The sequence below is a fragment of the Colossoma macropomum genome, unplaced genomic scaffold (genome assembly GCF_904425465.1).
Source record: "Colossoma macropomum unplaced genomic scaffold, Colossoma_macropomum, whole genome shotgun sequence".
Classification (NCBI taxonomy): Eukaryota; Metazoa; Chordata; class Actinopteri; order Characiformes; family Serrasalmidae; genus Colossoma; species Colossoma macropomum.
In genome coordinates, this window is record NW_023494789.1 from 14,057,838 (window position 1) to 14,081,493 (window position 23,656).

General features: G+C 36.3%; 1 protein-coding gene across 1 annotated transcript; it reads left to right on the forward strand.

Annotated features, from left to right (window-relative positions):
• The first annotated feature begins 3,497 nt into the window (after positions 1–3,497).
• Positions 3,498–15,307, forward strand: LOC118807955 (membrane-spanning 4-domains subfamily A member 4A-like). Its single transcript, XM_036570165.1, has 8 exons — positions 3,498–3,595; positions 3,905–4,118; positions 7,439–7,549; positions 7,650–7,706; positions 11,383–11,529; positions 13,077–13,196; positions 13,688–13,753; positions 15,234–15,307. The coding sequence occupies exons 2-8, from the start codon at positions 3,906–3,908 to the stop codon at positions 15,297–15,299; spliced, it is 780 nt and encodes a 259-aa protein (XP_036426058.1). The 5' UTR covers positions 3,498–3,595; position 3,905; the 3' UTR covers positions 15,300–15,307.
• Positions 15,308–23,656: the final 8,349 nt, after the last annotated feature.

Consider the following 23,656-nt stretch of genomic DNA (forward strand, 5'->3'; position numbering starts at 1 on the left):
AACCATTCTGTATTAAAACAAATGATTTTTGTATGATTGTCAATATTGATTGATCATTAAAGAGACAGCTTGGCCAAAAATTTCATTGACATTATTTTTCACTTTCAACTAAATGCAGTCAATCAGCCAAGACATGTTTGGTGTCAAAATTTCCCTTTTCTAGTGTTGAACTGGAGGCTAATGTTGCTAACAAAGACTCAACCGCCTATGTTTTAAACTGAATATCTGAAGAAATGCATCAGTTGGATGCTGGACGTAACAGTAACCCAACACTCTAATCCCACCCTGGGACCCACCGCCTAGCACAAAGCTGAAGTTAGCTTCTTATTTTCAAGCTTCTTATTTGAATTTTTCATTGCAAATTAGATTTTTTGCTGAAATTTTCCTTTGAGCTTAACACTTCGGTAACACTTCATTTTACAGTGTTATGTTACCATCATCAGTAATTATCATAACAGATGTGATAATGTTTGATATTATGATGGCTGACTAGACAACATTTTAAAAAGTAACATGTGACAGAAGTTGTCATGACATGATAACTATCCTTGACACTGTTATATTACTGCAGAAAATCTGAAGTGAAAACTTCTGACATAAACATCTACCATGACCTGTTTAGGTCAATGTTAGAGCTATGCACAAGTACTTCATTACTGTACTCAGCTCAGTGGGCATAATGCAGTATTTTATTGGGGGTGGGGCAGGGGGGCATATAGGGGCACTGTGTTGAAATCTTTACCTTTTATTCTCAGTGAGTCTGAGAAACAGCTTAACAGATTTCATGCATGAATAATTCAATGAGATTTAAATGGCTTAATGTACTGCAGCTGCTGCTTTATCTACTTCACTCTGACAAAGAATGGAAATCAGTGACTTTATATTCTTATAGATTTTCAGCAGCATTAAAAAAATCATATGCAAATATTTAGACAGTCCTGGTAAAATTACATATTTTGTTGATTAAACATTTTCTGCTAAGTTTAACATACTGGAAAAAGACAAAATATATGAAGTGCTGTAACGTTGGCATAAGACACATTAGTAAATAGTAATCGTGCATTACAATGTGCAGAAGTGTGTTCTCTGCAAAGGATGTGTTCACTTATTTTCACTTCAACAAAAAAGTGTCATTTGACCAAAACTTTGTCATATTACTGTGTTTCTGTGTGTCAGTCTGATAAGTGTGACCTGATTTATATAAAATGCTTCTACATGGATGTCCAGTTGAATATTCCTATATTAGAAGCTTTGATTGTGTATAGAAATGTTGACCAGTACAAAACATTACATCACATACACTACTGTGCAAAAGTCTTAGACACCTAGCTACATTTATCTTGGCAATAAGTGTTTTTATGCTTTTAAACACACCATATATTATTAAAATAGATACATAAACATACATTAAAAAGTACGAGAATATGTTATGTTGAAAAAAAGTACGCTGGAAAAAGGTTCTGTAAATATGTAATGGTCAGTACCATTTATTTTAAGGAAACGTTAAATATACGTTTACTGTCCAATGAAAAACATGTATCTCCATTTTTTGCGATTTTTACTTTTCTGCACCATTTGGGCTCACCTGCTGTCCTTTACATTGTGTGAAAATGTCATGATGATTGGACCAATAGAAATGCTCCAAAATTGCTTAGAATGAAAACCCATTGCGATTAACTTACATTGAAAGCAAAGAAAGTTTTTGCCCTCTCCTGTAAAGTTACTATTTTGGAGATACTTGCTTTTCTTTGGACAGCAACAATATGTAAATAAACCATACATCTACTGCATTTTAACTCTGCTGACATTATAACAGAAATAGAATGTAAACATTAGTGCTTATTTTAATCATTGTTATTGTTATTATGATGGTAAATTACTATATGTCAGAATTACTAGCTGAACTGGTGAAAACTGTAAAAGAGTTAACTATCAATTAAATGAACGTTATATTTACCATCATTGAGAAAACATACTTCTCCACAGATGTTACCCTTGTTTATTTATTTATTAGCTTTTTGTTTGTTTGTTTGTTTACGTATTTTACAGTGTAGTTGATGTTTTTTGAGCTAGTTTGAAGAACAAAGTTTGCTTCCAGATTTCTCCTGGATGTCCCCTTAGGTAACTCACAGATTTATTAAATTTCATCACTGATTTGCCATAACAAAGCACTGATTGACCAAAGCAGAAATACAAAGCAGTACTAAAGGCAGTAATACTGGGCCTATATGAGGAGATGGTTTGGAAATGGTTAAACAAACGCATTGACACACATGAAGTCAGTGCTTATATTATTAATATGATTTGAATTTGTATGTACATTCTAATATTATTGAAGTAAATAAACCCACACTGACGTGGGCGGGGTTCTTTGAAAACATCTTGGTGATTCTTAAATGGTAAAGCGAGCATCACAATAAACACTCTCTGCACCAGTTAAGCTGACCATAACTGTACGATGCTTTTGGGCCTTGACAAATAGCTTTTTAAATCCATGAAAAAAAGGCTTGGAAGTGCCTAAAATGTTTGCACAGTAATATATGACCAGAGGAGATCAGTAACTAGTTACATTTACCTACAGATGTTACCTCAAATCGTTTTTATGGATTTTAATTTTGTGAGGAAGGTAATCTCCTTTTTTATTTCTTGTTCCATTTTAACTGTTCAAATTAAGCTCTACACAATTTAAAAAGATGGTTCTTCAAGGGTTTTTTAGTAAAGTGGCTGTGGTTGTATTCAGAGCCGTTTCCTGCCTAAATGGTTCAATGCATTGGCAAATTGCTCTTCAGATCGATGGAGAATGTGTTGTGTATGGTTTTGTAGAGAATTCTATAATAGAGATTCTATATATAGCACCAAAACATGCTCTTCTATTGTAACAATGTCAACTTTAATAATTGCAGAATCCTTTTTGGTGCAACAGAAAACCATTTTTCAAAAAGATTATCTACAGAATCAACAACAAATTTTTCATCAATCTGAAGAACAATTTGACCATGCAGAGAACCATTTGAGCATGTAGTTAGAAACATTTCCTTTATCCTTGAAGAACCATGTTTTTAAGTGTGTACTTGAGGAATAATTAATAGTAAAAAAAAACTTCTACTAAGATATGGGTTCAGGCAGCTCTACACAGCTCTGTCTCTAAAGGTTTATAGCTGTTCTAGAGGATGTTTTTCTACTATAACACTGCATCAGAAAAAGCAGTTAATACCAACAGCTAAACTGTCAGAATCATTCCAGCAGGTGCTGTAAGAGGCAGCTGGAGAGAGTATTTGATTAGTGGGCGTAAATGCTTAATAATAACTGAGATAATGTGAGAAGAAAAGAGGGAGAGAGATAGTTAAAGAGAGAGAGAGAGACCTGCATTTGCTTAATGCTGATGACCCACATACGTTTGCATGAGTGCAAATTGTGAATCACGTCATTTACAGCAACTGTTTAAGCACACATTTGATAAAAGCGCTGGGTGTTTCCAAAAGAGGTGCAGAACACTTCCTCTATTGAAAAGGGAGTGAGAGAGTGCACGTCCAGACGAGAACAGAACACGCTAGGCCCCGCCACAAGAACCCATTAACACAAGATTTCAATTGAGGTAAGTGACTCTGTTTCACTTTTTATGTTTTGCTAAAGACATTTTTTCCACTTACTTTACAGTGTGTGTATATGTGAATGATGCAAATGTATTTATACATGTTGATATTCATGCCATTATGTCAAACACAGTACTGTGCAAAAGTCAGAGATCATTTTTCATTTATTTAATTACCATTAAGTACAGGTTATGTGCACATTCTCTTTCTATTCTGTGCTTTTACTGTTTCCAGACGTGCATGGTTTACTGTTTTGATGCTCTTAGAGAAGTGTGATTTCTCCCAGCTCAGGAAGTTTTCCTTGTCTGTAGAATGTCCACCACAGCTGTTCCAGTTGAGCACCTGGTAAATGGGTTCACCATCATCAGCCAAATAATCCCAGCACACAATCCCAGTTCATTTCCAATCCCAGCGGAAAATGAACAAAATGGAGCCGCCGCTGTAGCAGGACCTCCCACCTTCACGAGAATCACTGATCTAGGTCCACTTGGAGGCTTCCTGAAAGCAGAGCCGAAAGCTCTGGGGGTAAATCTCCTACCTGCTCTTTTTTAACATTTGCACCGCAAATAATCTGATCTATCTCTCTGATGTGAGATCACAGTGCTCACCCTGAAACACACTGAGAGTCAGATCAACTTGAAAGTCAAACGCCTGTAAAGCCTTTTCACAGCTCAATTTAATCAGATGTTCTCACATTTTTAGTATTTTATTTTAGGTTACACTCTAAAAAGGATGGTTCTTCAAGTCCTAATAGTAGGTAAAGAGAACCAAATGAAACAAATGAGACATAAATATTAGACTTGGTCATTTGTTTATTGAGAAAAATGATGAATATGTGAGCCTTTAGGATTACCAGATAATTTGAAGGTGAAATTGGGACAGCAGTTGGTGGGATAGCAATCAGGTGTGTGTGACCACCCTGTTTTATTTAAAGAACAGTGATCTAATCACCGTCTGTGATTACATTTGTGGAAGTGTATCATGGTATGAACAAAGGAGATTTCTGAGGACCTCAAAAGAAGAGTTGTTGATGCTCATTAGGCTGGAAAAGTTTAGAAAACCATCTCTATAGAGTTTGGACTCCACCAATCCACAGTTGGACAGACTGTGTACAAATGGAGAAATCTCAAGACCACTGTTACGCTCCCCAGGAGTGGTCGACTAAAAAAGATCACACCAAGAGCAAGGTGTGTAACAGTCTGTGAGGTCACAAAGGAACCCAAGGTGACGTCTAAGCAACTAAAGGCCTGCCTGGCTAACGTTAATGTAATGAGTCCACCATCAGCAGGATATGGAACAACAATGGTGTGCATGGCAGGGTTGCAAAGAGAAAGCCGCTGCTCTCCATAAAGATGTTTGCTGCCCGTCTGCAGTTTGCTACAGATCACATGAGCCAAAAGGCTATTGGAACAAAATTTTGTGGACGGATGTGGATGAATAAGACCAAAATAGATTTTTTTTTCTTTTTTAAATGAAAAACATTATTTTTGGAGAAAAGAAAATACTGCATTCCAGCATAAAAACCTTTATCTCCTCTGTGAAACACGGTGGTGATAGTGTCACGATTTGGGCTTGTTTTGCTGCATCTGGGCCAGGAAGGCTTGCCATCATTGATGGAACAATGAACTCTGAATTATACCAGCAAATTCTAAAGGAAAATGTCAGAACATCTGTCTGTGAGCTGAAACTTAAGAGAATGTGGGTTGTGCAGCAAAACAATCACCCTAAGCACATAAGTCATTCTACCACAGAATGGTTAAAGAAGAAGAAAGTGAATATTTTGGAATGACCAAGTCAAAGTCCTGACCTTAATCCTATAGAAATGTTGTGGAAGGACCTGAAGCAAGCAGTTCATGGGAGGAAACCTAATAACATAACAGAGTTGAAGATGTTTTGTACGGACAAATGGACTAAAATTCCATCAAGCCGATGTGCAGGACTAATCAACAGTTACCAGAAAATGACCAAGTCTAACATTTTTGTCTAATTTGCTTAATTTGGTTCTCTGTATTTACTATTAGGACTTGTGTGAAAATCTTATGACATTTTAGGTCAAATTTAGGTCAAAGGGTTCACAAACTTTCAAGCACTACTGCATATAGAAGCATAAACACTCAACGAACCATTGGCAAGCTTAAAGGTTCTTTGCATTATGAAATGGGTCTCCAGATTGATGGAGAATATGTTGTATAAGGTTCTAAGTAGCACCAAAAAGAATTCTGCTATTGTTACTATGTCAAGGTTGTAACAATAGAGGAAAAATTTTTATATTAATGGTAAAAACAGCTGAGCTTTAATACAGAGCAAATGTGGTTCTCTCTTCATAAGTTGATACTGCATTTCTAAAGCTAGATTAACCTATGTGGAAGATCATACTTACAGCTCAATATCAAAACTAACAACAGGCAACCATCAAGTAAGCTAACCTATCTAGATTACTGTAGGTATCTAACCCTAATTTATTATGATGTCAATAAATAACAGAAATGTTACACAACAATGTTAAGATCAGTCATTCTGTTACCTTAGCTAATATCAGTAGGTTTGATAAGTAGTAGGGCTGCAAAGTGCTCATATTTACAAATAAAAATGAAAATAAATGAAATGTTTGTATTGGTGTTGTAGTCATGGCGACCCCTGGTTCCTATCACCACCACTGTAAAGAAATATCTACAACAAGCCATTTCACACCAAACCACTCTGAATCACTCTGTTCCTTCAAAGTGAAGTTAAAATATTTAGATTTAGCATCAATTTAAGTTTCAAATAAAAAAAAAAACTTTATTGAAAAAATGCTGTCCCATATTTTCATGTCACTACCGAAACACAGAGTTTTGATCCATAGGAGGAGCCTTATTTTAGCCACACCCCTGCATTTTAGAGCAGGAAGTGAGGCTGCATCCCTGTCCCTTATGGCCACATGAGCAGTTAAATCCCATTGTTTTGAAGTAAATGTGTCCAAAGGCTGAAAATCAGTGTGAAACATTAAGAATGGTCACTACTGAAACACAGTTTTCTGCAGTTAAACTTTTTTTGTGTTTTAATGAAAAATACAAGCAAAGCTGTGTTTGGTAGTCATGTACTGTATTTTTTGAGTTCTGCTCAAAATTAACTGGAACTGTCAAAAAAAAAAAGTTTTGGTAGTGTTATGATTGTTTTGCACAACAATTTTAGTCCACTTCATTTGAAAAGGAGTCAGAGAGTGCAGGTCCAGATGAGAACAGAACACGCTAGGCCACAAGAACCCAAGAAGAACTCACAATTTCAGTTGAGGCAAAAGATTCAGTTTCATCTTTTATGTTTTGAAAATGCCATTTTTACCAGCTACTTTACTGTGTATATGTAAATGAGAACAATAAATACTCAAATCAAAATAATTTTGGTCTAAACTCCAAGTTAGTAAAAAGTCTAAAATGTGTTTTTGGCTGGAGAATTCAAGTAAAATGGGACCAAATCTTAATAAACAGAAAACAGAAATAAATTATGAGCTTCTCATAGTTTAGAGATGATATTTGCTAAAAATGTGAAGGTTACCTCCTCTAGAGTTGCTGTTCTCATCCATATCTGCTTGTCTGCTGCAGCAAAACCTAAAATAAGACAACAAAGCCTCGGGTTACACATCAGACAGCTCATCTTCCTGCTGTTACCAGATGCAAATTTATACAGGACAGAAAACACAGTGTGAAGCGCTCTGAAGCAGATCTGCAGGAGGCAGATATATTTTTATAAAATGAAATAAACCACATTAAAAAAAAAAAAGAAAAACTTCTAAACTTTCTTTGTGGGTGCAGTTCTTTGTCCTGTGTCTGGATGAATGAAACGCTGCTGTCTGTTTTTCTCCACAGACCATCCAAATAATGATCGGTGTGATCACGCTCTTGTTTGGCATCGTGTTGACGGTCAACATCAGCACCATCACTGTCTACACTGGTATTGTTTACTGGGGAGCTTTGATCGTGAGTGCTGGTCATTATATTCATGTTTCAGTGAATACAGTGTAGCAAATCATTCCTGAAACATTCTTTCTTTCATTCAACATGCTTTCTTTCTCCTCAGTACATCAGTGCTGGCTGTCTAACAGTTACAGCGCAGAACAAGCTTCGCCCATCTTTGGTATGTAAAAGGATTTAACTGTTTCACTAGAAAGTTTCATTACAAATTTTGTGTTCAAAGTTAAAGTTAAATTTTAGAATTTTCATTGCTATCAAAGTTTCCAAGTAATTTTCTCATACATAGCAGTTAAACTGGAACTTAAGAAGTGGATTATTAACTTTTCTCATTCAGTCAGTATCATTCAGTCAGTGCAGTGTAAAAATATTAGGCAACCAAAACAAATAAACAATTAAAAAATATATATTTGTTTAAACGATTCATCTCAACAATATGTGACATTAACATCTAGAACCTGTTGGACACTTTAGACTGCCTTGGAACTTACCGTCACATTACCCAAAATAATCATGTAGTACTTTGGAGTCAGTACCTCACACTTACCTGCACTGTAAAATATTACACTATAAACTTACAGTAAATTAATGGTTACTAGTTGCATTACTTTGACAGTAATACACTGAACTACATCAGCAGTACATAACAGCAAAACTGTAATTGTATACAATGACTTAATCTCAAATATGCATTTTAAAAATGCAATTACACATTTGACAGACAGTTTGAACAATCAGTAAATTTAACCAAACATGACCTAAAAAAACTATATCTGAAAATGTCAAAAATTGAGAAAATAACATCTGTCAACACCTCAGTGTTCCTGCATTTAAACCATCTAAATAAATAAATAATGAATAAATAAACAACAAAAATTAAATTGTCAGAATTAGAAATTGATAATTAAATCAATCATAACTGGCTGTCTTTTGTTGATAGTGACAGGCCCTTTAAATGGTGAAGAGGGCTGCTGAGTTTCCCCTTGTACACCCGGTATAGATTTGTGTGTGTTTAGAGAGTAACTTTGATGTAAAAAGATGTGTCGTAAAACTTTTCCAAGGAAGTAAATAATGAGTATAGCTGGGGTCGGTAACACAAATTTTAAGAAGAGCCATTTTATCCTTTCAACAAAAATCGAACCGCCTTGGAAGCCACAAAATTTCAAGTTTTTATGTCTCAGTATGTGCTAATGTGCTAGTACAGGCTAAAAATATAATAGAAATGAAAACGCAGCCTTACTTTGCTCTGCTTTAAGCTTTGCCTCAGCTATAGCCACTTTTCTCGCATCTCTGGCAGGAAACTTTTCCACAAAAGTAGAGCAGTTTCTTGTAAAATGTCTCTCAACATTTGACTTTTTACAAGGTTGAAGGTCAGCTTCTCATTTGCCAATTTCTTGATTTGTTTCACAACATTTTAGTGTTTGACAGTTTCTCGCAGAAGATTAAACGTATCAGGAAACCAGCTGGAGTGATTATAAGCACAAATACGTCAATTTGTCTCCAAATTATCAATTATCTTAAATCTCTCTCTTTGCTGTTTTGTTTGCTACTAGCTAGGTGAGATTGTTGTCTGTGTTGCTATGGTGACCAGCAGTCTGTGCACCAACCTTAATGGTTAAAGGGTGAATTAGCAGTCATACATTAACTAAAGTGTTTTAGACCATTTATTGTTAACACAGTGTTGAACAATCAGCAGAGCTTTATTTCACTGCAAAGAATGATCATTTAATTTTAACTAATAATCTAATTCTGCCGTGGAGCCGCAACAGAACAGTAAAAGAGCCGCATGCTGCCGAAACCCTGGGCTAAAGTAATCCTGTTACAGTGAGAGAGATGTACAACCCCAATTCCAAAAAAGTTGGCACGCTGTGTAAAATGTAAATAAAAGTAAATAAAAACAGAATGTAATGATTTGCATCTCATAGACCCAAATTTTATTCACTATAGAACATAGAACACAAATCAGATGTTGAAAGTGAGACATTTTACCATTTCATGAAAAACATTAACTCTTAGAGAATGATGGCAGCAACACATCTCAGAAAAGTTGGGACAGGGCCGTGTCTACCATTGTGTAGCATCCCCTCTTCTTTTAACAACAGTCTGTAAACATCTGGGAAGTGAGGAGACCAATTGCTGCAGTTTTGGGAGAGGAATGTTGTCCTATTCTTGTCTGATGTAGGATTCTAGCTGCTCAACAGTCCTGGGTCTTCTTTGCCAGATTTTTCATTTCATGATGCGCCCAATGTTTTCTATTGGTGAAAGATCTGGACTGCAGGCGGCCAGTTCAGCACCCGGACTCTTCTTCTGTGAAGCCATGCTGCTGTGATGGATGCAGTGTGTGGTTTAGCATTGTCTTGCTGAAATATGCAAGGCCTTCTCTGAGAGAGACGCTGTCTGGATGGAAGCATATGTTGCCAAAAGCTGTATATTTCATTCAGCATTAATGGTGCCTTTACAGATGTTCAAGACACCAACGCCATGTGCACTTATGCTCCCCCATACCATCATGGATGCTGGCATTTGAACTGTGCGCTGATAACAAACTGGGAGGTCTTTACTCTGGAGAATGCAGTGTCCATTATTTCCAAAAAGAATTTCAAATTTTGATTCATCTGACCACAGGACACTTTTCCACTTCACCTCGGTCCATTGTAAATGAGCTTTGGCCCAGAGAAGTTGGCGGCGTTTCTGGATCCTGTTTATATATGGTTTCTTCTTTGCATGATACAACTTTAACTTGCATTTGTGGATTGCACACTGAACTGTGTCCACAAACAATGATTTCTGGAAGTGTTCCTGAGCCCATGCAGTGATTTCCAGTACAGAATCATGCCTGTTTTCAATGCAGTGCTGCCTGAGGGCCCGAAGATCATGAGCATCCAATACTGACTGTCGGCCTTTTCCCTTGAGTACAGAGATTTCTCCAGATTCTCAGAATCTTTTGATGATGATATGATATGTACTGTAGATTCTCAATTTTACATTGAGGAACATTTAACTGAAATTGTTCCACAATTTTTAGATGCAGTTTTTCGCAGTTTTGTAAACCTCTGGCCATCTTTGCTTCTGAGAGATTCTGCCACTCTAAAATGCTCTTTTTATACCCAGCCATGTGTTTTTTAATTAGTACCACTTACTTTTCCAGCCTTTTGTTGCCCCTGTCCCAACTTTTTTGAGATGCATCGCTGCCATCATTTTCTAAGCGTTAATATTTTTCATGAAATGGTAAAATGTCTTACTTTAAATATTTGATATGTGTTCTATGTTCTATAGTGAATAAAATATTGGTCTATGCAATTTGCAAATCATTGCATTCTGTTTTTATTTACGTTTATTTACATTTTACACAGCGTCCAAACTTTTTTGGAATTAGTAACATGTAGATCACTTGACACTTAGCAGAACTCAGCTAATGCCATTCACGTAATCCAAAAATGTGGGCTCTCATCTAATTTAACCCCTGCTTTAACCCCTAAATGTGTGGTTCAATGCTTCCTCACTCTAATAGCTATACATTTACATCCATTTCACTGTAGTTAATGAATAATTCATACTATTTATTGTTTAAAAAGCTTAAATATATAACAATAAAGATATATAAAGATATAATATCTGGCAATTACCTGGCAGTTTGACCCTTAACAGTCAGCCGTGTTATTGCTGGCAATTATGAAAGCTTATTTTTTTTTCTTATTTGCTTATTTTTGGCAAACAGTTCTCTGTATAGCTATGCAACTCATTGTGTAATTAACTATGTAATTAAATATATAATTACATAATTACATATGAATAATATAGCAAAACAACTGCAATAACTCTTTTTTTCCCCTCTCCTGTAGGTGAAAGGCTCTCTGGTAATGAATGTGTTCAGTGCTATAGCTGCAGTAACAGCCATCATTCTCATGTCCTTGGACATGGCTTTTGGGCCACTGAACCGATGTGGTCTTGTTGGACGGCATATTGATTGTTTCATTGACATTTCATTGGTGCGTATCTTATTATTTTGTAGTTGTGAGATTCAACTTTGCCTTTGCTTGCTTATAAATTGACCTTGTTAATGATGAAACTGTCCAACTCTCTTCTTCGGCTACTTGCTGGACTGTCTGTTACAGTTATGAAGGAGAGGTGTGACTTTTTTTTAGTATTAGATGACATCATTAAGAACAGCCCATCGCCATTTTGGTAGGCAATCTGTACCTCTGACTATGAGCTCGGCTCATCACCGCTACTACAGCTACAATGCTGCAGACCAAGCAAAATCGACCAGAATGACCACAAAAAAATAATGCCTCCAGAAATCACTATGAGGAGAAGACTAGTTAAATTGGTGGACTGGAGGCAAATAGCCTGTAAATCTCCAGAGTTCAGAACCAATGCATGAGATTAGTGATTATACATAACAGAAACACAACTGTATGAGCGAGAAATCTGACCAGCCCCCTCTGCATTAGAAGCCAGGTTAGGTCAGGAGTCGACAACCCAAATGTTAAGAAGAGCCATTTTGTCCTTTCCACAAAAATCAAACCACCTTGGGAGCCACAACATTTTATGTTCAGTGTGTCTCATATGTGCTGATGTCCTAATATAGGCTAAAAATATAAATGAAAACACAAATTTACTTTGCTCTGCTTTAAGCTTTAGCTATAGCTGCTTTCCTTCCATCCCTGCCAGAAAACTTTCCTCAAGAGTAGATCAGTTTCTTGTAAAATATCTCTCAACGTTCGACTGTTTTACGAGACTGAAGTCGCTTCTCATTCTCCAGCTTCTTGTTCGAATTTTCCCGTTCCACCTTAAATTCTGCCTGAGGTGCTGAATGTAAATGCAGAACCATTTAAGGTGAAACAGGGAAGTTCGAATGAGAAGCTGACTTCATCTTTGCAACTTTTAAGTGTTTGACAGTCTCTTGTTGCAGATTTAACATTCCAGGAAACCAACTGCACTGCTTATAAATGCAAACAAGTCCATTCATCTCCAAATGTTTGTCTTAAATCTCTCTTTGCCGTTTCATTAGCTACTAGCCTGGGGAGACTGCATTGCTATGTCACCTGCAGTCTACACGGCAGGTCTCAGTCATGAGAACCAGGGCTTTCTCGCTGTGTTGCACACTTTTGAGCCAAGATACAGCGTCCAGTCTCGAAGATATTTTATTTTTATTTACTCACTCTCTACAACAAGGCAGCAGCGTCTCATGTGCTCCGAACAAGAGCAGTGAATGAGAGCCTTCTAGTTCACTTACCACATCACCTTCATTTGTTTTATTAATAAAAGATATTGGAAGTAAATACACTATGGATCATTACAAATACTTTGCTTTAAAAGTACCAAAATAGAAAACAGAAATCCTGTATAGAAAAAAGATGCCTCAAGATGTATTGATAATTGTTTTGTAATCGCATCGCAGCCCTCTGAATCGTAATCGAATTGAATAGTGAGGTGTCTAGAGATTCCCACCCCTAATACATGATATGAATGGAATACTATGAGTTACATCATCATATGTTAAGATGGCCTGTTGTTAACATTTGCTTGCTAGTTTCACAGCCGGACTAATGGAATCAGTGGAGTGCTGCTGGTTTTCTCTCTGCTTCAGCTCATCATCTCCATCTGCATCTCAGCGTTTGGATGCAAAGCTGTTTGCCACAATGAAATTCCAGTGAGTTGTCTTTTATTTTGAAAATATGAAGATTTCTATTGTAGCATCCAGAATATTTTGTGTGTCATTTGACTTCCAAGAGTTTAAACTTCTCCACCATCCTCACTTTTTTCCTACACAAGAAAAACAAAACACCTCAAACTCTTAATAAAGAAGGTTTCTGGTTAGTTCTTGGCTTGGTTGTATGGTTTTACGCTCTAATAAAAAGATACCACAAAGGGTTCTTTGAGTAATGCTATAGAAGAACCACTTTTGGCTCCCTAAAACATACATGAGTCATACATGAGTCTGGTTTCAAAAAGGTTCTTTATCAATTTAAGGGTTCTTTTTCAATTCTTTTACATCATATAGAGAGTCTTTAAACTTTAAAGCAGTTTCTTCACACTCACACGTCTCATTTACGCACATGTTTATCTGAAGAACCAACCATTTAAAATCACAATCATTGATATGACAAGTGATCCCAAACTGTTGTATATTTCTCCTTGCAGGAGCTAGCTGCAGTCGGGAATACATTTACGATTCCCATCCCTGTTCCAAGTCTCGAGAACTTACAAGTAAGAGAAATGTACTTATGCCACCCCTCAATGGAAATACACCACCGTCCCTCACTGTCTCATTACAAAACTCATAAGACCCCTGGCCAGGTGATCCTTTGTTGACTTTTTGAGGCAAAATAAGTTAACACACCCTCTACACAGAACACACTTAGCCCCTTACATGGCCAAGGTCCACCGGCTGGCCCACAACCTAAGAATAGCTCAGCCAGTTTGCATTGAATTCCCTGTAGTTACTGAATAATAAGCCTTGGTATGTAATAAGCCTAGGATTTTAAAGGGTTAAATATGACACTGTTCTGGAAATGCATGACTTCCATGTATTTGCTGGGTTTAACATATTAGAAAACATGTTTAAAAATGTAAAATATATAATGTTATGTAACTATTACAAAAAACATGTTTTATGTTTTATATTTCCCAGCAAATAGTTTTCTGTAGAGAGTTAAAGAAAACAGTGTTACCATGTTACAGTGTTAACTTGTTACAGTGTTACCAGTGTTAATTGTTACTGTGTTAACTTGTTGCAGTGTTACCAGTGTTAAGTGTTAGTGTTAACAGTGTTACCAGTGTTAACAGAGTTACCAGTGTTAACAGTGTTACTGTGTTAATGTTAACAGAGTTAACAGTGTTAACAGTGTTACAGTGTTAGTGTTGACTGTGTTGTGTTACAGTGTTAACATTACAGCATTAACAATGTTAAGTGTTAACAGTGTTACAGTGTTACAGTTTTAACATGTTACAGTGTTAATAGTGTTACCAGTTTTACAGTGTTAACTTACTACAGTTTTAAGTGTACACAGGGTTACCATGTTAGTTTTAATTAGTTACAGTGTTAATAGTGTTAACAGCACTACAGTTTTAACTTATTACAGTGTTGTAATGTTAACAGTGTTACAGTGTTAACATTACAGTGTTAACAGTGTAACAGTTTTAACTTATTACAGTGTTGTAGTGTTAAGTGTTACAGTGTTAACAATGTTACAGTATTAACTTGTTGCAGTGTTAACAGTGTTAAGTGTTACAGCATTACATTATTAACTTGTTACAGTGTTAACTTATTCTCACTTTGAAAATCAACGTATCATTTGAGCAATGATGCCCAAACTTTTGCATATGACTTTATTTTCTGTTTTTTTTTGTTTTTTTGTTTTTTTTAACCATGTTCACTCACATCAACTTTTCTCATTATATTTTATACAAATTCACATGATAAGCAGGAAAAAAATACACCTACTTTTGTCTAGGGGTGTAACAAAATAATCAGCCCACAATTCCATTCACAATTCAACACAACATTCTCATCTCCACAACATTTCGAATGAAATGTGAATGATGAAAAATTATTACTATAATCATGTTTTTTCATTCCATATTATCAACACGAGAGCTGGCATAATTAATGGCAAAATGGCATAATTAACAATATCCATTCTACACAAAGCATATTGTCACAGTTTCTACTTTCTTCTCTCTGCAGTTGTGCTCCAACATGGAATTCCCACCTGAAGAAAGCCCTCCAGCATACACAGAGAATGCTCACTGAAAATGAATGCATATATATATATATATATATATATATATATAAAGGAAGGCTTTAATCAAAAAGAAATAATAAATAATGCAATGATGTTTTTCATTTATGATCAACATTCTGTTACTTATGCATTTATGAACATACTAATAATCATACTAATAATCATAAGTGGCACCTGTCTGCATGTCACCTGCAATGAAAAACAGTATGCATTTTTTACATTCATTTTAAAAAAAGTACAACTTTTCTGTGCTCTGTTGAGACCCAACAGCATCATTAAAATGACTTTTATTCTATATTTTTAACACTGCATTTCAACAGTAATTTGCTTGTATATTATTTTACTTTGTTTTTCACCATTCTGTATTAAAACCAATATATATACAGAATGCATACATATGTACATACATATAAGAGGTCTTATCTGAAATACATTGATTTCTTTTAAATTGTCATATCATCACAGGTATCTCCAAAACAGCAACTTTACAGGAGAAGGTTAAAAACATTCTTAAAGTTAATGCAGGTAAATGTTAAAAGATCTAATTTCAAGTAATTTCAGAGCATTTTTGTTGGTCTATTCAACCATGAAAATTTGATACAATGTAAAGGACAGTTGCTGTGTTTAAGTGAATAAAAATAAAATTCTGACAAAATAGAGATGTCTGGCACAGCAACGATATTTTTTCATTGATCTGATAAGAGAAAACAATGATAAGACATTTTGATAATACATCGCAGGAGCTTCTGAATGCTTTCCGTCATTACCTTATTAGGAATGTGTCTATTAGATGCTTTATTTACATTACTTGCACATGGTTATTTCTATGAAGTGTGCTCATTTGTTGTAGATGTATTGTACTGTATGAGTTGACTGTAAATGCCATAACTGCAGTATTTTCAGGGGCAGCATGAGGGCGCTGTGCTCAAATCTTTATCTTTCATGCTCAGCAAGTCTGACAGACCAATAGGTTTTATGACATTAATGTTACATGATTTGCTGAGATTGCTTTAAAAAGGAAAGACACATTTTAATGTAGCCTCTACTTCATCCACTTCATACTACAAAAATGGAAATGGAAATGTTTACACTTATTTCAGCAGCATTATAGAAGGCAGAAGGCAGTTTCACAATTTTGCATTATGAATTAGCTCATTGCATGTTTTCATTTGTCTGCTGTTTGAACTTCCATTCTTTACTTCTTCTTTATTTAAGTCAACCAGTCACTTGTCTGGACTTTTATGGGGATCATTGTGAGCTGAAATGCCTGATTTTGCAGCAGCGTTTCTCAATATTTGCTGATTGCGGTTTACAGTACAACTGTGGAAATGTGTTATGATGGTCAGTGTATTTCTTGCTCTAATTGGTTATTATTATTATTACTTGTATTGACTGCAACACAAGTAGAAATACTAAAGTAGCAGCTCATTAAAACTACTAAAGCTGGAGAGAGTGGGGCCCAAACTGACATGGTAAAATACAGCATTAAAAGATAAACAGGTTCAAACCACACAAAGGTAGGTAGGTAAGTAGGTAGCTTAGGTAGGTAGGTAGGTGGGTGGGTAGGTAGGTGGGTGGGTAGGTAGGTGGGTAGGGTGGGTGGATGGATGGGATGAGTGGGTAGATAGATAGATAGATAGATAGATAGATAGATAGACAGACCTTTATTGATCCTGAAAGGAAATCGCAGTTACAGTATCATAATTGCACATAAACTTACATTTGAAAGGCAGAAATAAAAAAAGAATAAAAATGGACATAAATTAGGCAGAAATAAAAAAATATATATATACATAAGTTAAAGTCTGAGAGAATAGAAATAAAAGTGTATCTAGTTGCATATTTGCATAGCATATAAGATAGATCTGTTCTAAGTGGTATGAGGTAGTTATAACACAATGAGCATAAACATAACCAGGAATATGAGCAGTGTTTACAGTGTAAAGTTCGCAGTGAGAGTCGTTACAGTAGCAGGTTATTCTTTATATTGCACAGTGTGTATTAACAGGAGAGAAGATATTGTGATGTGGTTCAGCACAGTTCAGACTGCAGGAGGTCAGTACCATCTCTGCAGTAAGGAGGCTGGTTGTAGAGTCTTATAGCAGTGGATATGAAAGATCTCACAGCGCTATTTAACACAGTGCAGCTGTAACAGTCGGCCACTGAAAGTGCTCCTCTGTTTATCCAGTGTAGCATGGAGGGGGTGTGAGGTATTGTCTAGGATGGCTGATAGCTTGTTGAGAGGCTTTTGTTCTGCCACAACCTCCAAAGAGTCTAGCATGACTCCTACAGCAGAGCCAGCCTGACTCCTACAACAGACTGGTAGAATGTCCACAGGGGCTTCGTGCACATATCAAAAGACCTCAGCCTCCTCAGGACCTACAGGTGGCTTTGGCCTTTCTCATTTGGCCGTTCCCATTGCAACGTCTATGAATCCTGACAGCAACAAGACAGATGTTTCTCCAGATTCATGCTGAAGACTGTTTTAGCACCAACTTTTTTCAGTGTGAGGGGGTCATGAGTAATCTAATGAGCTCTGCTCCGATTGGCTGGTTTACAGTAAGGCTGGTTGATGGTTCACCATGATGGTTGACACAGAAGCAGCATGTGGAAACAGACATGAGCAGGAAATGAACCTCTGTGTAAATAAGTCAGGCCATCATACTATTCAGTTAGCTATGCTAGTTATTTGGAGCTTGCTAGTAGCTGATGTCACCTATACTGGCAACTTGCTTTCGATCTCCATAAGAACACAAAGTACATTACAGTTGTTAGCTCACTATGAAACTTTCAATTTAAGATGATCTGGATTCAGGCATCAAAAAGTGGATAAAATCGCACAGTATGGCTGTTTACACATTACTGTCGGGGTTGGGATGCTAATAAAAATGGAACTGCTTCCCTGTCTCTTCAGTGTGAAATGCTGAGTGAAGCTGCTTGATCATGTCCAAGGTTTGAGAAACTGTCCAGAGTGAAATGAGCAGAGCCAATAAATCAAAATTGTCCAGGATCCTGTTAAAGATGTGGGAGCTGAAGTTGACTTCCTTTTCGCAAATGTGTTTTGAGAATTTTTCAGTTCCTCCTTAAATGATACCACAGTCACATTCAGGTGCCTGTACAAGCTGTAGTATTTACGGTGGAACAGAACATTGAATTAGGAAGCTGGCGAATAGGAAGCCAACTTGAGCCTTAAAGATGATCATCATCCATGCCTGCTGACAGTTCGGCTCCTTGCCGAAATCCCTTACAGCCTGTAACGGTACAGTTTCTGCAAATAGTTTACCATTTTTACTGCTGTTGTTCCATTGTCCTTGTTTCCTGTTAAGCTCAAAAGTGTGCTAGTATATGTAAATCTTGGGGTGTAAATATTAATGAGTCAAGACTGTTACATAACAATTTTGGATTTTGGAATTGGCCTGTTTTTTATGGCCCTCTCTTGCAAATGCAGGATTTTCATTTGAAAGAAGAGACAACAGTGTTTGAGGATCACGATGCGTCAGTTCCATGTGGCACACTCTCTTTATTCAACTATGCCAATGTAAATACAGTTTCCATTCTGTCTTTAATCTTCTTTTTGCTTACTGTAATATAACCCTGTTTAGAAAAAAATGTGAAGAATCTCAGTGATTTCCTAAAGCAAGTAATGAATTTTCCCTCGTATGCATTGAAAGCAGTATGTTTTTATTAACACATTCATAAAAAAACATACTGTATCTATCATTTAGGAAATAAATGAATCAATAAGTGAATCACTAAATGAATAAATCATTTCTATTATACTTATAATTTTGTTCTACTGTGTGGTCAAAAATAAATTTGTCATGCTTAATGAAGCCTCTTGTACTTAACACGTCAATTATGGTTACAATTATTATGTTTAATTATTAATTAAGTATTATGTATGCATACTCATTCAGTATGAGCAATAATACTTATTCAGTATATATTAAATATTCACTCAAAAATACAAATTCATCAAACTTTTACTCTGCATAAAACTAAATATGTGTTACTAGTTATACTATACAGAATGTGGGGTCACACAAGGCAGCACTGCTTATTGTTTTACTAAAGTTGCAAACACAGAGAAACAGATGTTGTTTTGTTTTGTTTTTAGGTTTTTGTTTTGTTTTGTTTTCCCCAAGATGTTAAATTCAGCTATTAAATAATACCTGTGAAACCAATACAAGTCTGATATTTTTTCTTTAAAATAAAAAATAAAACCAGACAGAAAATGTGAAAATGTGAAGGAGTAAGTTGTTTTGATCAAAGGTATTACAGCATGTAGTGTTGTACACAGTTTAATAGCACTTTTCATCAAGTTAAATGAATAATCCGTCCTGCCAGTTTACATGTTGCTGTGCAGATGCTCTTGGAAAAAGTCATAATTGATGCTGAAAAATTTCTTATTGAATATTATCAGTGAATTGTATTGCATGCTCTGGGTGCCTTGACATTTCATAGTGTCAGCTTTCTGTAAGTGACTTTGAATTTCAGCTGAACGTGCTTGTTGAACTTGGTCCTCCAGACGTTAGATCATTCTTGTTACAACTGCTGACTTATATTCCCTTGTTTACAAAGTTACTAACGTACATAATCTTTTATGAGATTCAGGAATAATATAGAAACTGTGCAATTTGTCTCATGATACTTCTAGCAAATTGCTTCATAAATGGCTCCAAAGGTCATTGGACAGGCTGAAGCATCTGACTTTACCAGTAGTTAAGGTTGTTCTTAAATTCAGGTAACAGCACTCAGCAGACTGCACTGCAAGTGCCCAAGAAGAAGAATAAGGCTGAGTTTGATTTCAGGTAACACTCTTTCTTCAGTCCAGACAGTATTTTGTTGGTATAGTGGAACATAAGCCTGGTATTTTTTGCGGTGTACCACATGGCTCTGTACTTGGTCTGCTTTGATTATTAATTGCATATGATGCAACTGGGTCAAATTATTAAGAAGTTATTAAGAAGAGTGGAGTCAATTTTCGTGGTTATGCAGATGATATGCAATTACAGATAATTGGTGTGTCAGATGATGTCACTACTTTGGATGAGCTGTTGTCCAGCATTGTTACTTGAATTATTATTAGTATTTTTTTTTATTTTAAAAATAGCATTAAAAAACAGAAATACTTGTAATTGTCAGTAAAACAAAGAGGAAAAAGTGTATTATATAGTTGGAAATCTGGTTCTATAGACAAAAGCTGAAGTTCTTTGCTCCTCTGATTTAATGTTTAAACTATATATTAAGATTTTACATTACTGAAACTGCATCCTATCACCAAAGGAATACAGCATAAGTGAGACCCTAACTTAAGTTACAAGTTGCTGTGAAAGTGATTTCTCACTTTTCTTTTTTTATTTTCACTTTTTTGAATGTGAACGTTTTCACCAGTGTCACAACGAACTTTTAAAATTCTCGTTTCTCGTCATTCCTTTGAGGGTCCGTAAGTACTTGTCAGCAGTATCGTGTTAGGTAAACCCTTAATGAACAATGACTGAAATGTTCTGGACCTAAGGAACAGCTGCACCAGATGTGGTGAAATGCAGAGTTAAAGGCGCTGTAGTGAAGATGTGTAAATTTCCAGAGCACACAGACCCTGCAGGTCACTGGAAAACCTTGTGTAAAAAATAAATATTTGGTTCAAGCATGGTGAATATGTTTTTCTGCACAGGTAAACAGCACAGGTCTAAGGATGACCACTCCTCCTTCAGTGCAAAATATAGAAAATGGCCTCAGGGTGGCCACCGATGTGACCCCACCACAAACATATGATCTTAAAGCACTCATTGCTGAATACAAACGTGTGCTGCCGTTGAGGATAAGGATGAGGTCTGTTGGGGTAAGTGACTTCTGAGGTCTTCTGGGTTTAACTGGAATGATCATTTTCCTGAAATTAGCAGTCTGTACAGTATTGGCTACTTGAACACTTATTTTCTAAGGCTTAATATGCGCACAGATGCTTAACACATATGTTTAACATGCTCAACAGATGAAAAAAAAAACCTTTCACATCCACTTCAATTTGGTAAAGTTTCAGTGGTGCTGGATTATTTGGTTAATGATGAATTGGAATGTTCAAGCATGTAATGAGAAATTTCAGGTATAGGGCAGGGTCAGCAAACTAAATGTTAAAAAGAATTTGTCCTTTCAACAAAAATCCAACCATCGTGAGAGCCACAACATTTTATGTCCATTTTACCGTCTTGGCTGTAAATATGTCTCAGTATGTGCTGATGTACTAGGCTAAAAATATAATAGAAATGAAAACGCAGACCTGCTTTGCTCTGCTTTAATCTTTAGCTTAGTTATAGCCGCTTTTCTCGCATCTCTGGCAGGAAACTTTTCTGCAAAAGTAGAATAACATTAGTTCTATGTAAAATGTCTCTCCACGATCGATTTGAAATGAGCCTTTTAGCCAACTGTGTCTGAACACATCAGAATTAGACCTCCGCATTTAACCCATCCGTGCAGTGAAACACCACATACACATTAGTGAACACACACACACTATGGGGCAGTGAGCACACTTGCCTGGAGCGGTGGGCCCTGTCCGCGGTGCCTGGGGAGCAATAGGAAATTAGGTGCCTTGGTGAAGGGCACTTCAGTCACGTACAGTCAGCTGAGGGGATCGAACCAGCGACCTTCCGGTCACAAGGACCTCCAGCCCACGATGGCTTGATTTTTGATGATGCACAATGACTGAATGATTTTTGATGAGGCTGCAGTCAGCTTCTCATTCACCAGATTCCTGGTGGCTGACTTCAGCTTCATGACCTTTTAGTGTTTGACAGTTGCTCATTGAAACTGTGTTGGAACGATCAGAAGCTTTATTTTACTGCAAAGATGGATTATTTTATTTTTACCTAGAAAATCTAATTCTGCTGTGGAGCCGCAACAGGACAGTAAAAGAGCCACATGTTGCCGACCCCTGGTATAGGGTCCCTCAAAGCAAAAGGATTTTAGTCTAAAGTCCAAGTCGCTGAAAAGTCTGAAATGTTCTGAACTCTGACTTTGAACCAATTTGGTAGAATGATTTATGTATGTATTATGTATTTGTATGTCTGTCTCCACAGATCATGCAGAAAATGATTGCTTTGGCGACACTTGCATTTGGCTGTGTGTTGGTGTATGGTGACTACAACGCACCTACTTTTTATGCTGGCCTACTTTGCATGCCTTTGGCAGTAAATATTGATTTTGTTTATTTATTTTGACAGAATTTGACATGATTTCTACACAGCAAATTTGCCAGTGTTAAATCTACACTGTGAGAGGTATATTTAACACTCTCTCAGTGTGTTTATCAGTCCATACCAATTGAGTTAAAGTTCCACTTTATGAAGTGTTGGTATTGTAAATAAAGTTTGCAAATGTATAGGAATAGTTTTAAATTGCACATTACAAAATATAAAAGTGTCTAATTACCTTACCCATCAAGCGCTTGGATGACCAAACATGACCAGAAATTGAAACAACTCACAACATTTACAAGAGTGCTGGTGCTTATGCTCCCTTATAACACCAGACTCTCAGTTTTATCAACACGCTGAGTGTAAAAACAACTCCAGAATCAACTTTCATCAGAAAGAAATTGACGCTTTTTTAACACTGTAGAATTTGCTGTGTTGGAATTCAACGGTTAATTCTAACATTTCAATCAAAACCATGTTGCTTCCTCCTCTGCAGTGCATGGTCGGTGGTTTTTTCACATTTGCAGTGGCCAGCGTATGTCGTCCAAGCCTGGTTCGTAAATATACTCTTTTTGAACTCTACATTCTTCACAATAATACATGTGGTGGACAAATTAATGGAAACACCATAACATAAAGTCATTTAACCACACAGGTTAGTTAGTAGAAGTTGAAGACAAATTGGTCAGCACTCATGAGTTTTTAAAGTGACATGACAGTTACAAAGAGGCGATGAGGTTGATGACCACATTGTAAGTCAGGGGTGCCTAGGCCTGGTTCTGAAGATCTATCACTCTATTAAATTAACACTTTATTTTACTTTGACTACATAAACTTCAATAAATTGTTCATTAGGGCTAAGATCTCACTGTCCTAATTCTTGATTCGCAACAATTTACACATTAATAAACTATGTTATAATTTCTAAAACAACATCAATAATGAATTATTTATTACTTAAGCATGTAGTACTGATTAGAACACACACACACACACACACACACACACACACACACACACACACACACATACACACATATATATATATATATATATATAGACCTAACCATGAAATATAAATCCTGCCCTTGAAAACTGAATGGAATGTGTAACTGAGAAAAAAAAAGTTGATTACTCTGAAACACACAAACCTGTTGGAACTGCTTTTGAGA